This window comes from Macrobrachium nipponense, chromosome 8 (assembly GCF_015104395.2).
Source record: "Macrobrachium nipponense isolate FS-2020 chromosome 8, ASM1510439v2, whole genome shotgun sequence".
NCBI lineage: Eukaryota > Metazoa > Arthropoda > Malacostraca > Decapoda > Palaemonidae > Macrobrachium > Macrobrachium nipponense.
The window spans coordinates 45,944,585-45,961,028 of NC_087203.1; the positions used below are offsets into that span (position 1 = coordinate 45,944,585).

Sequence of the window (16,444 nt, forward strand, 5' to 3'; positions counted from 1 at the left end):
GGTTCCCGTCTCTCCTCCCTCCATCACCCAGCCGGCCGGCGCCATTTTTACCAAATAGTTTGTAAATCGTACACAGAAAAAATAAAATTTAGAAAATTTTACTTTATATAACATACTGTTTCATTACTTTACACTCTTTGATTTAACTTTTGAACACATTAATAATAGAAAAAATGTGAAAAGGGGGACTTTTTGGGTTGGCTGGAACGAATTATCCTGATTCCCTTTATTTCTTATGGGGATATTTGTTTCATATTTTGAACAAATCGTACTTCAACAGCCTTCTGGAATGGATTAAGTTCGAAATATGAGGTACTACTGTAATACTAAAACTATTAACAATTGAAGATCAAGTAAAATTATAGTGGTTGAATTGAAACAATGTTGTTCATAATTATCAAAATTTAATACTCAATAAAAAAATTACAAAAATTAGTTTTTGAAAGCGAATTCCATTCATTTATTTACAAAACACTCTTGCAGCTGCCATTGTTGAACAATACTTCCAAACACAAAATCTTATACTAGTACTTTATATTTATTTTACATGACAGAAAAACATGATTGTGTTCTTTACATAGATCAATATATGGTACATACAGTTTTCCCAACTAAAGCCATTATAAATCCGTACACCAATAACTACATTTATTTGTATATGCACAATACTGATTCTAGAAATATCAATACTGTATAATAATTATTACTATTACATTATAAACCAAATATTCAATATAAAATTTTTATTAAAGAATTTGTATTTTCTTAGGTAGACAAACCACAGCCTTTCATGTAGAAGCACTCCTGAGCTTGAGCTGAAATACATTAGGGATTAAGATTAGGGGGTTAGTGAAAAACACCCCACACACAATTGTTGTTACCAAGCAGTTTTCCTTCAGTACCAGGGACACAGTGGGGTGGCTGACATGGGTAAGATGATAAAAGTATTCTGGTTTAAGTAAGAAAATGCAAATCACTTTGAAAATCTATTTGTTCCTACAGAAATCTAAACCATCACCTTCTGTAGGAGTTAACTTGCTCCTTAGGTGAGAAGTCTTCTCTTGTCAAATGAATGATAGTCACCAAAGTGAGCAAAGGGGAGTGATGACCCCATAACTTCTGTTCAGGTTCAGTAAAGCCCTGCACCTGAAACAGGACATTTATGCCTTAAACAAGAAAGAAATGAACAAATAGGACCATGTAGTATTCACAAGAGGGTTGCAAAAGCCAAAAGGCATCAATATATTGCTCAAATAACTGACAGATGCAGAATATATGAGGCGCCCAGTGGAGCAAGGGCGCAAGCGCCAGTTTTTTTTACAAACTGGGAAAAATGCATTTAAAGTTTTTAAACATCAATATCTTTGAAACCAACCATACGATTTTAATCTAGTCTCGATCATTTTAAAGGAAATTTATCTGGGTTCCATATATCCAAAAATTATGCCATTATTGCACGTTATACTTAAGCTATAGTATAAAATGTAAGGTTAAGTAGAGTGCGCTGACTTGTTATTTTACCTGACTATAATGATTTTCACAGTTGAATATACTTATTTTGGCCATTTATTAATTATTGACATCTCAACATATAAGAAAAAAAATGTTATATATAGTATAAAAAAAAAGCCATGTTAAACACCAAAAAACACAAACACTCAATATAAAAATAACGGAAAAAAAAACAATTCAAGTTTTCAAACATCAATGTTGTTTAAACCAACCATATGATTTTAATCTAGTTTTCTCTGTTTTAAAGGAAATTTATCCCTATATGATATATTCAAACACTATGGCATTATTATTATGTTATACTGAAGCTATAGCATAAAATATATGGTAAAAGTACACTGCGCAGGCTTGTTATTTTGCTTGATTATTACGATAGTTGCGGTTTAATTTACTTTCTTTGACCATATCTTAGTTATTGAATCTACAGCACAGTTATCAGAAAAAAAGCACTTTATCTGCTTGTCAACATGATTATCCTCTATGTCATGGTTAACGGAACTCATTATCTCAGATAACCGTTGCCATGCCGTAACCTCGTCCCACAGGTCATGGTCAGTTTACGTGTTTTTATGATAAAACACGAAAGTTGTACGATAAAACACAAAAGTTGTATGTCCACAGTTTTCTTTAATAATAAGCAACACTAGAGCTCAGCTTGGGTGTCAGCAATGTTTGTTACAGATCAAAACAATATCCTTAAGATCATCACTGTCTGAACTATTAAAGCTATAAAGTGTAGCTCTACCTTGTGTTGCAAGCACTTTATTATGCACATCCAATTTGTGTTGCATTTCATCCAACTGAGCCTTTTCACAACTCATTTTATTTCTATTTTTCAATATTTGTTGTTAATAAATCAAAGGTATTGCATGTATCAACAACTGAAGGCATGAAACCAACATTAAACTTGGTCCTAAACACATTAATATAATAATTAAAAGAAAATGTTTACATTTGGATGTTGTTCATCTCTAATAAACTTAACAAGTAGTAGACGAGGCTACAAAATTTTGCAGGAGAATGAGATGTCATGATCGGTAGCTTCTTTTGTTCACGCACTAAATATGAATAAAAAAAGTAAAGTAAGAATAAACATGGGAAAGAGAAATAAGATTAAGAAATGAGTAAGTGAAATAGACCTTTCTTATTCAGTAATTTGTTTGTGTACTTGAACTTTCCTCAGTAGGTATCCTGCGACCGACTCCATTCATTTCTGCAAATATGACGTCTGGTTATAGTCTCCGATGCCCCAATATTCTTTAAACAATGCCTACATCATGGGCATAGTAGCTTTCTCAAAACACCCATCATCACAAGCAGGTCCAATTTTATGTGCTTCTACTTCTTAAAGTTAAGTTGTTCAGCAAGTATAAATCAGCCTTACCTTCATTACATAATTTTTAGCGATAATTATTTTCCCAGATCAACAATAACTTCACTTGTATTGACCTTCACTAATAACTTTTGTTGATCATTATTATTAACACTACCAGCCTAATAAATAAAACATTTAATTGCTACGAAAATACTCGTAAAAAGTAAAAACAATAACATAGCATGATAGAATAGAAAGGTTGGGACGAATAGAAAGAACGGGAGAAGTCTCTGTGTCCTGTCAAACAAGATAAGAGCAGCATCAAGCCAAATTAGCCAATAGAAATGAGAGCCCAGTCTGTGAGTGTTTTAATTGGTCGTTGAGACTGAGCAGGAGATAGGTAGAGAGAGGTAACGAATGCTCACTCCCCCATCCCCCAGAATGCACCAACCCTGGATTAAATGGACAGTGGAGAAGCGCCCTTGAGCAAGCGAGTCTCTCAGCAGAAGTTTCTAAGTCACATAAGGGTGGCAAAGTACTTGTGTTCAATGGCATATTAGACCATAATGTTTCAAGCCTAAGGTCACATATGAAGTACTGATAAGTAGAGGAGAGCCTGGGGAAAAATGTTGTACTTTTAACTATTTGGCAGCAGTGGCGCTTGCGCCCTTGCTCCGCTGGGCACTTCATATATCCCTGCTGCACCTCGGACCCCTTGTCAAAAGGAAGAGCAGAAAGTCACATTGGCCACCCTTGTCAAAAGTAAGAGCAGTGTCACATCTTATCCACCAAAGCTCTAATACTGGTTGCTTAACTGAGTAGATACCTTCATCTTCACCTTGTGTAGCCAATAGTTGGGTCAAGCTACTTTGGCCCAACTATTGGCTACACAAGGCGAAGATGAAGGTGTCGACACAGTTAAGCAACCCGTATCAGAGATTTGGTGGATGAGATGTGATTCTCTGCCCTTACTTTTGACAAGGGTGGCGGATGTGGCTTTCCGCTCTTCCTTTAGACAAGGGGGCTGAGGTGCAGCAGGAATAGATTCTGCATCTGTCAATTATTTGAACCAGATATAGATGCCTTCTGACTTGTGCAACCCTTTTGTGATTACTACATCGGGTCCTTTTGATATGTTTGTTCTTGTTTAAGGCTTAATCGTCCTCTTTGGAGCTTTTTTTTTTTGTCAGTGGAGCATGGATCTTCATGTCTACCTTTGATGAATCAAACTTCTCTATCATTGTGAATCAGGCCTTCAGACTGAAAGGCATATATGGAATTTTTGACTGCGGAAGAACTGTCAATGTCAGTTAGAAGCTTCAATCGGTCTTGCCTTCCCAGGGTTTCAGCTCAAACACGAAATTGTAACTCATCCTCCATTGAGCCTCTATCTTGAGACAGTCTTGGGCCGAAACCTCACCCACATGACTGTTGTTCCCCCATGAAACATATTGGCAAGTGTCACCGAGTGTTATCTGGTAATCGGAGAATTGGAATTCCTCTCTTGAGTGTTAATTTCTGGGTTTGTGGTGGAAGTTCAGGAATGGTCTGAATGAGAGGTTTCTTTGCCCTTTGTAAGCCATATAATGCTACTGAAGTATGATCCAACCTCCTATGCCAGTGTCAGCTCCTTTTGTACCGACAAAAAAGAAGTAAAACGCACCTTTCTGGCTTTGTAATATATCGAACAAGCTTATAACACTTCTCAAAAATAGACAGTTGTGTACATATCTGGCAAAATCTCTAGAAGCATGGAGATATAAAAGCATTCCTGGTGTCTGAAGTATTAGGTCACCTTTACCTCACCCTACCTAAGGGACTTCCCCCCACAGGTTCCCATACTCCCTTTCTGTGAGGCTAGTGGTGGCTGCTCTGCAGGCTGTGTAGGCATCCAGCTCCTGTGAGAGAGAAGAGCATCACACTGCTTTTCTGTCCCACAGGAGCTGGATGCCTACATAACCTCCTGCAAAGCAGCCACCAGAAGCCCCACAAAAAGGGAGTATGGGAACCTGTGGGGGAAGTCCCTTAGGTAGGATGAGGTAAGGGTGACATAATACTTCAGACACCAGGAATGCTTTAATATCCCAATGCTTCCAGAGACTTTGCTAGATATGTACACAACTGTCCACTCATCAGAAGTGTTGTAAGCTTGTTTGATATATTACAAATCCAGAAAGGTGTTTCTACTTCTTGTTTGCCGGTACAACAGGCGCCAACACTGGCATAGGAGGTCGGATCGTACTTCAGTAGCATATATGGCTCAACAATGGGCAAAAAACCTCTCATTCAGACCACCTGAACTTAAACCACAAACCCAGAAATTAACACTCGATAGAGGAATTACAACTCTATGAATACCAGATAACACACAGTGATACTTGCCAATATGTTTCATCGAGGAACAACAGTCATGCAGGTGAGGTCTCTGTCCAAGGTCTGTATCAAGCGAGGATATGTAGGATGAGTTACAACTTCCCAATTGGGCTGAAACCCTGAGAAGGCAAGACTGCTCGAAGCTCCTGACTGACAATGACAGTTCTTCCACAGCCAAAAATTCCACATAAACCTTTCAGTCTGAGGCCTGACTCAATGACAGAGAAGTTTTGATTCATCAAAGGTAGACATGAAGAACCATGCTGCACTGAATGAAAAAGCACCAAAAGATCTCATTATCCAGTGAATGAAAGCTCTAATTATTGAGACGGTCCTCTGCATCAACCCAGACAAGGTTCCACTTTCCATGGATGGGAGACTGATATTTCAGTAGTTTCTCATGGAGCCCATGCAGTCCTATGAGTACACTTACTTGAGTGCCAGATAGAAGAGAGAGAGAGTGGGGGTAAAGATTTGAGAGTCCACAATGTTGTTGGGCCAACAGGGAAATGACACCAGAGAGCAGGACACTGAGAACTCAGTCATATTATTTAAAGAATGATCCTCCTGCACAGATGACACTCTCTGCGCTTACTTTGGTGACAGTGGCACAGATCAGCTCTAGGCAATCCTCACTCTCATCTTGTTCCATGAGCAGGGAGACCAAAAGATCTTGCTTGGTAGCTGGACACAGAGACTCCTCGCACGTTTTGTAATACATTTGTGCACAGCTTCACTAGAAAAGGATCAGGACGCACACCTGAGCAGCTTGTTCATCTTGGGTATCTGGTCAGAGGAGACTGCATCAGTACATCACCACTTTGGGAAGGTAAGAAGCACTGTTAGATTTGCAAAAATTCCAAGACTGTTTGACAAGTCACTCCTTACTGCTGCTGGGCAGCAACATGTCCATAGTGACTTTACCTACTTTACCAAAACCTTCCTGACAGCAGAAAGTACATCCATATTTTCTATGTAAACAAAAACAAAAAAATGCTCACTCCAACTTAAAAGTCAGTATAAGCACTGGAATATTTCCGAACTTGACGACAGGTTAAGAAAGAGTGCTTGGTGATGACAAATGGGTGAGGGGTGTTCCCCATTCACCACCTTTTAATCACCAGTTAACTACCTTATTACAAAGTTTCAACAACCGATTCCAGCTTGCTCTAATGAGGGCTCCTATATAAAAGGTGATGGTATATTCATTCCCATAGAAACAAACACACTTTGATCACACAAAAAGTTTACAAAGACACACAAAACACTTACACACTACACAACGCTGCCAGTCAAGCCACAAGTGAATGTCTACTTTTGCTGCAAATTTCATGTGTACATTGCTGAAAGAATAGTAATAGTACAGTAGCGACCTATTTTTCCTAAAATTTAAGCATGGTCTATACAGCTCACGTAATCTAGGATCACAACATAAGTCAACTTGCTCATAAAGCATATAACACCTTGCCCTGATGGAAAAACTTATTTTGAAAAAGCTAAAGGATGAATTTTCTCTGGTGTAAAAAAACCAGTGACCAACATCATCTAGTTCTGAGAAGCATTCAGTACTAGATGAAACCAACATTTAGCTCAAAACAATTCTTATTTTTGAGTTCTAGAAAGGCATAAGTAGGAAGTCGTAAACTGATGATCAAACATTTGAAACATTTTATTATCATAGATGGAGACCAACTGCTCTTCATTGCCAGTCTAAGCTAAGAGTTTGAGCTTGAATTAATGATAAGAGCCAAGTGAAGGGATTAATATCTTATATCAGACCTACTCTATGAAGGTTTTTGTCTCCCCAGCTGTCTCGCACTATTTTGCCCAGCTGGTAAAACCCAAAAGACAATGTTTCTGAAACAATCACAGGAGATCTGTATGAAGATTTTCACAAAAGTTTTAAATACATTCATTCAAAGAAAAAAAAAATCCTTTAAATATGAAGAGAACAGCTTCTGAACCCCTCTACAAAGACTATTGATATTCAGGTCTTCGAATAAAGATACTATGTACCTCCCTGTCTTACCTACTCAAAAAGCAAATGAGAAGTACAGAAATGTACCGCCAACATTCTTTGGAGCACATTAGAAGAAAAGGAAACAAATTTATGATATATACAGACGGCTCCAAAAATAATGTTGGAGTACGAGCATCTGCACATTCGAAAAATATGTTAATCAAAAGAAGCCTACCTTTAATATCATCAGTATTTATTGCTGAAGTCAAAGCCAGATGGCTCTTGATATGATATCTCAGACAAAAGCAAGTGTGTGTGTTATTTTCAGTGACTCGTGTAGCGCTATAGATGCTATAAGACCATATAAATCAGTAAACCAAATGGTGCAGGAAATACAAATACAAATTCATCAACTCCTCCAATCAGGATTATCAATAGAAATATGTTGGATCCCAGCACATGTGGGAATAAAAGTAAATGAAAATGCAGACTCAGCTGCCAAATCAGCCTGCACTATCCCTCCAACAATTTCATATGCCCCAGTGTCAGACTGGATAACATCTGTTAAACCATTGATTTAGAGCCAACAACAAATAAACTTAAAAACATAAAAACTGAAGTGTATGCATGGAGGACATCCTCATAGGAGGAAAGATCGAAAGAGGTGATCCCAGCAAGGCTCCGTATAGGACACACAAGATTCTCGCATGGTCACTTGATGTCAACACCACATGCTGACCCAATAAAGTGTAATAGATGTCACACACCCATGACAGTCCAGCATTTACTTGTCGAGTGCCCAAATTGGACCCAGCAAAGATCTATTTATCTACGCAATTAAAAAATGAAAAGTATTCTTGCTGAAAGCAAAGATTTTTCAATTAATAACATCATACTTTTTTAAATAAGACAGGTTTCTCAAATAAAGTAAATTTTATTCTTTTTATTTATTTATTGAAATTTTATTTCTTTTTAATTTTTTTTTTAAATTAAAATTTTTTTTTTCTCAGGATTAATCCCTGAAAACCAGCCCAAGAAAAGTCTACTTGGGACTCAGAGGTCTGGAAAAACTAAGCCCTATTAATAATAATAACAGGTCTTCCATAAAGACAACTGCTATCTGACCTCTTCTTCCACATGTAACATCTCTGAGGATATTTGGTACCAAATGTAAAAGCTTTATTTACAACAGCAGAAGCTCAAAACCTAGTTACGCCTGCACGTCAGCAAATGGACATAAATGAATACCTCTCAGAAGTATATTAATCATGAGGTCCTTTATTGCATAAGACCTTATGATAAGCTGCAACAAACCATATTCAATAACAGCTAAGAATTTATGACCACATCAAAGTCCAGACTCTGGTGACAATGCAAAATTTATAGTGTAACATATGTGAAACAAATGGACCATAAACTATAACCTACAGGTATTTCCATACCTATGAAAACTGAAATGACCCTTCCTGGTCAAATGCAAAGCACGAAAGCATTCAATTTGAAATATGCCTTAGTAATATGGTGCAAGGTCATAGTGGGGTAAAACGAGCAAGGAGCAACAAAAGAAACAATGCTTAGAAACTTCCAGCCGGTGTGAGCAGCAATGGGGCCCAAGAAATCAACAGTCAGCCAATAAGTAAAATACTAATTTTAAGTCCCCATGCTAAAATGGTGAAAGTTGACTACCATGTCTTCAACAACCTGAACGGTACAGAAGTACAGTTAAAAGAGAAAAAGCTATCTTGATGAACACTGACCTCACAGAGAACATATCCTATCTGGGACTACAATGTTTTCCCCTGGTAATGACACTGTGCAAAGCAAGATTTTGTATCATGAGATAGCTGATGCACTAACATGCTGGATATGGACAGCTTTGAATTGACTATTCTATATATGATTCTCTTCAAATAATAGTAAAGGGAACTTACTAGATATAGCATAGCATCTTCTTCCCTGTCCTTCTCAACACTCACTAAATTATGAATATAAAATTCACAGATGAATATTAAATGAAGCCCTTTTTTCTACTCTTCCTGGGATATCAGAGTTTACATGTGAGCATGAAGTAGCTAGTATAACAATCTTGCGAGTCTCGCATATCCCCTTAATGATGCATCATCAAGGATATGAAATCTTATATATTTAATGTTTATTCAATTGGAAACTGAAGCAGTAACTAATCAGAAACCACTTCTACAATAACAACAGTAAGCGATTGTAAAAATACAGCTGATAGGATTGGATAAAACAACTTCCCTACTTGAAGCATTCCAAAAAGGGTTGCAACCATCATAAAACCAAGCAAAGAGAATATAAAGATTAAATAAAGTGAGATAAGAAGCTCCTTATCTCACTTTCTTTAAAGTCTTAGTTACCACATGAACTGCTACATTAGTTTTTTTAATGAGACTTCAGTTTGGTCTCTTTACCTAGACTGGCAAAAAGGCTAGTTAGGGTAAGTTAGGAACTTACAATAAACCGGTTTGTTCACTGAATAAAACACTGCACAGCATTATAGTCATTAAATGAGAAAAGTACAAACTTTGATTAAATTCACTCTTCATTATGCCAGATTCTGATATCCTAATCCTAAAAGACCTCCTATTAGTAATTCGTACAACACTCTAATCTAAAATCACAGGCCAGTTTTTAAAACTTTTAATGAATTTCAACACTCCTAGGCTAATGAATTCCCATTATTAATTGACTCAAATTATGCTCATTAGGTTTGGGTATACACACGACATTGCCATCATTACATCACAGCAGTTTTATAATATTTGTAGACTACAATGAACCACAATTAACAGATGAAGATAGATTAGACAATTTTCTTGTGTAATAAACCTTGATAGGTAAAAATACATTGATGATATTGGTAAAAATGCAGAGTATATTTAAACATTCTTGCTAAGAATTTAAATACAAGTAGTGCACTAATTCAAAACACAACCTAAAATGAAATAACTTTATGCAATAATTACAACTCTTTTGATAAGTCTGAAGTATCAAGCTTATAAAATTCAATTTCATAAATCACACAGTAAAAACAAACTTAAAGTGATTGCATTCCATGCATCCTCATTTAATTTTATTTACAACTAACATGACTTAAATATATTAGGAAAACACTCCCAAAGAAAATACACACACATGGTATGACCATACCCAGCTTTCCATACACATCTGATGTTCAAGCCACCCAGGTGAGAGCTACCAAGTAATTAATTTCCCACTCCTACTGCTACAACTCCTGCTTCTTCTATGCCTTCTAAAATCACCCCACATTCAAGAAGAAATCCTACTGGGCACATTCTATGAAGATTGTTACATTTTTAAGCTGCATCAAAAAATAACTTCAATAAGGCAAGATCTATTAAGGATTGTCTTTCCTTACTCTGATGTTTGGCCATCCTATCTGCAGGATTTCAAAATACATTTGCTCTTGAGATTGCTACTGCTTTTTTTGATGAACTATTTTACTTCTATTGTTTCTTGTAAGGCAACAAATCTATTCCTTCAACCTTCTAACATCGCAAATCTACTCCAACCATCTCTTTTGATGTTACTCACAGGTACCATTCAAGAAAATAGACACAATTAATGAGACCACTAAGTCACATTTGCAGACTCTAATAAGAGCTCATACAGAGGGTTTGTTTTTAACTAAAAGGTGAGAGCTGGGTCACAGTCAAGTTGAAAAATTATGGACAGCCAGAAGAGGAAAGACAATAGGTAGAAGATGTGAACATAAAGCTCAGTATCTGCAGGGAGGCAGCAAAACACCTGAGTACTATCAAAATCAAACGGATCTAGTGTGTCAAGCACAGTATAATGTAAGTGACACCCATTCCAAAGAACTGAATGATGAAAAAACAAATGTTGCTCTCAACAAACACTTTTTACCCAACTGCTGGATCTTGAGGGAAACCCATAATTACGACAAAGAGGAGCATATATTATCTTACAATAATTTCTGAAAATGACCATGCTGTTATGCAAGACATTCAATTTGAAAAGGTACGTAGATCATACATGGTTACTTTAAATACAGCTGAAGTGACAATCTACAAAATTTCCAATAATAGATATCCTGGAATCAATAGATTGCCTTGTGAGGTTTAATTTTTTAATGTCATAATTTTTGAAGTTTTATGTGATAATTTAACTGTTGAGAAAAGAATTTGTCTCTCAAGATTTCAGAGGCTTTACACTAATATTAGTACAAGTCTACAAGCATAAAGATTCTAATATAATTACAACAATTACTTCAGGATCTCACTTTTCAATGACATGTAAAATTCCTTGGAGAATTTATATTATCAAGTAAATGCGGCATTTAACAAGAAAAATGGCATGGGATCTCTCTCCATTTATACTACACTAAAATTGTTGACCTCAACTTATACACTAAGATAGTTGACCTTGAATTGTAAAATGTAAAGGATTGCTTCTGTAGAACTCAATAATTTAGAGCCTATATAGTCTAGTGATTCTTTCCTCCTACTACCAAACTTGGGACTTCAAGGCTCCATTGCTCCTATCTCCTACAACATTCTGTCGTTCTAAAAAGGCAGAGCTACACTTCCTCGAGTTTAGGCCCATATTTTCATCAAAATTAGACTAAGTAAGGCACCAGGGTTGCTAATCCCATAAGCTTCAGTTTAAAAAAAAAAACTCCAAAAATGGATTTCTAGCACCTAATCTGGAACTGTTACACCTCTCATATTTTCATTCTTATCAAGATTTTTTTTGACTGGAAATCTAAGAGGCATAACAGTTTCACACGACAGCAATTCAGTAAAGACAAAACTTAAAATTGAAATATGCTCTGTTTCGTGTTAGAAAAAAATACCAAAAGGGGAAAGTAACAATAAACTGAGTCAACAATGTAAAACATATTACATTTTAAAGATAAACAGAGACACATAATCCAACATGAATAACTAGAACTAAATAAAAATCATAATAAACAGAACGAATAAAATTTCAAAACTTTATCGCTACAATTTCATGTCCTCATATTACAGGATAAGCAATATTACCTAAAATGTTAAACCTAATAAAGAGTACGTACTAGTGAATAACACTTACACCAAAAGATATTAGCACCATCTCAATGATCCCCCTACACAGTACAACAACAAACCAAATCTCACATTTGAGAGAATTCAGGCCCATCAATAAGAAGTCTGCTTTACTTTAGAATTAATGCAAAACTTACAAAATTTCAACAGCAGACACAACCAATATCTATGTGAAAGAAAACCCTCACAAATGACATTTGAAATAATACTTTCATTCTTTACAATACAACCTGCAATACATTTACTTGTTTTCACCTTCCAAGTTGCACCCTCTGGGACTCCAGTGGTCTCAGTAAACCACTTTACAATAATTCCCCCATAAAATAAACTCTCTTACAAATCTTTATGGTTTTTCAATAAAGACAAAAGTTGCAATATACTATATAAATAGGTAATCTTTGCTGCAATATACTATATAAATAGTTCATCTTTGCAAGTGAAAATTACAATTAAATTAATTAACTATTTACATTTACTAGTAATAAATATAAATTAATTAACTATTTACATTTACTAGTAATAAATATACTTTACATCTAAAAGAAATGATGATCAGGAAACTACTACAGGTTTTTAAGGCAGTTACTAACCACGGCAGTAACAGCTATTCAGGCTAGGTCTAAATGGAAAACTGCATGACTCAACACCACAGAAACATGGACAATAACAAAAGAGGAGGACATTTTAAAAAAAGGTGTGCCACACTGTTAAGACAGACCACAGTGCAGCAGAGAGCGAGCATTATGAATGACGAAGGGCTGGAGAAGACCATCTGGTGATCAGCAGCTGGAAAATATAATTAGATCTCAAAGTTTTAGAGAGTCTGGCCTTATGATGAGAAGGGATGTAGAAACAGTTAGCTACACAGTAGACATAAAGGTAACAGGACTAAGTCCTATAGGAAGGCCCAGGAAATCATGAAAAAAGTGATATGATCAGCTAGAACAAATAACAGTTCCAGAAAAAAGTGCACATGACAAGAGAGAGATCACTACCTGCCAAGTCTAACCCTTAGGTAGTCTAACCCTTCAGAGGGAAACATTGGCGTAAAAATTAAGATGGTGTTTACCGTAGTTTGGGAACGTTAACTTGAAAGTTATTTACACATGGTCATATATGGGGGTTGATATTAGAACTCTGGGGTCTAGGATATTTCTTAAAAGATCCAGTAAAAACCAGAAAACCCTCCCATTTTAATCCTATAACTAATGATTTACTATCTAAAGCAGTATCTAAATACAAGGTGCAACAATAGCCAAGCTGTGCATGAGGCATATAGTAATATAATAAAAACATTTCAACTTTTGCCACTAATTCTAAAGCCATTTTATTATTCAATATCGTATTTAAAAAATTACATTTTTTATGGGTTTTGTTCCATTACACATACTGTATCAAGTGAGGTTTTCCAAACAATCAAGATCATATACAATAAAATTATAGCATTGCATATTAAAAAAATACCTTCTGCTACTATATTACAGTATAAGAAAATAAGCAAAATGTAAATGCAATTTAATTTAAAAATTAAACCTTACCTTTAAATTAAACTTGTTCCAATATCATCTGATGAATCATTAACATCAGGTGACTGCAGGCTTCATCACAAAACCTACCGAAGTACGTACAATGTGCCAGTTATATAACATAACCTTCAGTTTACTACTACTTTTCTTATTACTACATTATAGGCAATCACAGGTTTACACCTGTTCCAACACAGTATCATAAGCTGAAAATCATCGCGACCTGAAATATCGTTGAAAATTATAAGAAAACCTTGCTTTTAATCCTTCCGGTATCCTGAAAATGATCCTACATTTTTATTGAGTTTTCATTAATAAAAAAGAAAAAAAAAAATTGACCATTCTGCCACTTTGGAGCCCTATTTCTTCTGCCAGATCGGCATCGTAAACCTGGACTAGGCGTTTTAACCAAAGAAATAATTTTTTATGAGTGTCATAAACTCCGAACGTTGTAAGCCAAGCCTGGCACAAAACGGGGACTGCCTGTATCATCATTACATAATTTACCCAAAACACATTAAATTCTCATAGGGCTGACCCATAGAGATAGTCATTTATACTAAAAACTGAACTTTCCTCTAATGAACTAGTTTTCAAATTTGGTAACAACTCAATAAAAAAGGATGACCATTCTGACACAACTCTTAATTCATTCATTCCCAAAATCTGACATTTGCTGTTGGTTTAAGTTTGGACATTGACATAGACTGTCTTTCATAATTAAAAAGTTACACGTACAGTACAGGATTACTGTTCTGCGTGCAGCAACTTCATTATAACTCGTATTAGTAACAAGTATATGATAGTTTTCATGGAATATGTTTTATGTCAGTATGAGAAATTTTACTTCATACATTATTAGATCTCTGACTGCTGTATGTAATGTTATTCCACATTCCATTCCTCTTTATACTGTTTACTGATATAATTTTACAAATAGTAACCAATCACTATGATTCTTGATAATAATAAATACTTATTGTTCTGGTTGCATCAGTTATGTTGATTTTTTAGTTAACTTTATTAACTTGTTTAAATCATGTTCTCCTTCAGGGAGGTTCTAGACAAAATTGTGAGTACATACAATTTCTTTTTAATTATAGAACATATGCATCAATATGCCTTATCCACGGAGTAGATGGCCAGCAAAGATAAGCAAGAGAACACTATGTCTTCAATGGCACTTATATAAATAGGCAAATGAGATCGTAAATGGGGATCCCATGGCAACACTTACTTTTGGTTTTACTGTATACATTGCTCCTCTGAAGGATGAAAAAGCCCTGAGGGCATGTTCAGGTATGTTAAGTTCATGGGTTATAACATTACACCTTACTTAAGGATGATGCTTATGGTTTCATCTTACTACATTTGTGAATAAAGACTGTATCCACAAAGGCAATCACATCTTCCTCGATGATGCTTATGGTTTCATCTTACTACATTTGTGAATAAAGACTGTATCCACAAAGGCAATCACATCTTCCTCGAGGGGAGTTCTTGACATCTCCAAGAAGTCAATGGAAGTGTTGAGGCCATACTTATATGGGACATAATGTGCCAGTACCTGGTTCTGTCTTTTAATCAAAAGATATGTGGTGGCTGGAGTCTGGCTCATTACAGATCATAGTATACTGACTAGCTTATGGGTCTTATCATACCACAATTCTTTGACATGAAGCAAAATGAATGATAAAACAATAGAAGATGTTCGTGACAAAATGAACATGGCTGATGCAACCATCACCTTTAATGAAACCTGTCTAAAAGAAGGTCTTTCCTAAAAAATACAGGAGTACTAAAATTTGAAGAGAATACAAAACAGGCAAACAGCTGCGTTATTTAAGTTACAAGTGGATTTTACAGCATTTGCACAGGTAACAAGATACACAGAAACAATAAGAAAAACGTAAAAATACAGTACCTTAAAGTTGACAAAGATGCCCCAATGATCTGAGGGAAAACATGGCCTTCCCGGTACCTTTTCCTTTCCAATAAGTCTAAATTCGTCTGGCCTGATGTGATCAAGTGATGACTGTTTTATGTACAGTCTATCAAATCTACACTTGGGTTTATTTGGTATCTGTTAAAATATATATTTATTAAATAAAATGTGATACAGAATATATTACTCATCAACAAAAAAAAACATCTGAGGACACCAAACATTATTTCATTCAAGAGATTTTCTGAAGAACAAAAACCAATAAGAAAGAGATGATGCTTGGAGCAGAGCAATAGCAGAAAAATGTGAAATGACCGTTAAGAAAAACAAGAAATATCCAAAAATGTATTGTAAACACAACTTTGTATACAATAAAAAATAGATTAAAAAGCCACTCACAAAAGTAGCACTGAAAAGTACCCTGAAAGTATTCTTGATACAGTATTTCCTGTGCAAAATATACACAAATATTTCTTAAAATACAAATCTTTTCTAAACAAACTAAGAATACAAATAAATTTTTTTATTCAAACCCATCAATTTTTATATTCTATTTGTGAATCCCAGACACTCAGAGCCGATGGAAAGAAGAACCAACAATCCCCTTGATAGATGGTACCAGTGTATCTAGTTTTCTCAGGTTCTCTGGTGGCTAACTGAATTTCTGATTGTATGGTCTGCATCCCACAGTGCGTTAGTATTATTAATAGGGCCTAGTTTTTC

General features: G+C 35.6%; 1 protein-coding gene across 5 annotated transcripts in view; it reads right to left on the reverse strand.

Moving 5' to 3' along the window:
* Positions 1 to 384: 384 nt before the first annotated feature.
* Positions 385 to 16,444, reverse strand: part of LOC135222741 (tyrosyl-DNA phosphodiesterase 2-like) — a 97,367-nt gene continuing 81,307 nt past the window's right edge. For 3 of the 5 annotated variants that reach the window (XM_064260985.1, XM_064260980.1, XM_064260983.1), the window contains 3 exons: positions 15,701 to 15,859; positions 13,789 to 13,862; positions 385 to 815 (listed from right to left, as the gene is read on the reverse strand). In XM_064260985.1, coding sequence (XP_064117055.1) covers positions 13,854 to 13,862; positions 15,701 to 15,859 — 168 coding nt within the window. In that variant the 3' untranslated portion in view covers positions 385 to 815; positions 13,789 to 13,853. Of the gene's footprint in view, positions 1,147 to 4,673; positions 13,037 to 13,788; positions 13,863 to 15,700; positions 15,860 to 16,444 lie in introns of those variants that run through there. The other 2 variants (XM_064260981.1, XM_064260984.1) reach the window with 2 other exon arrangements.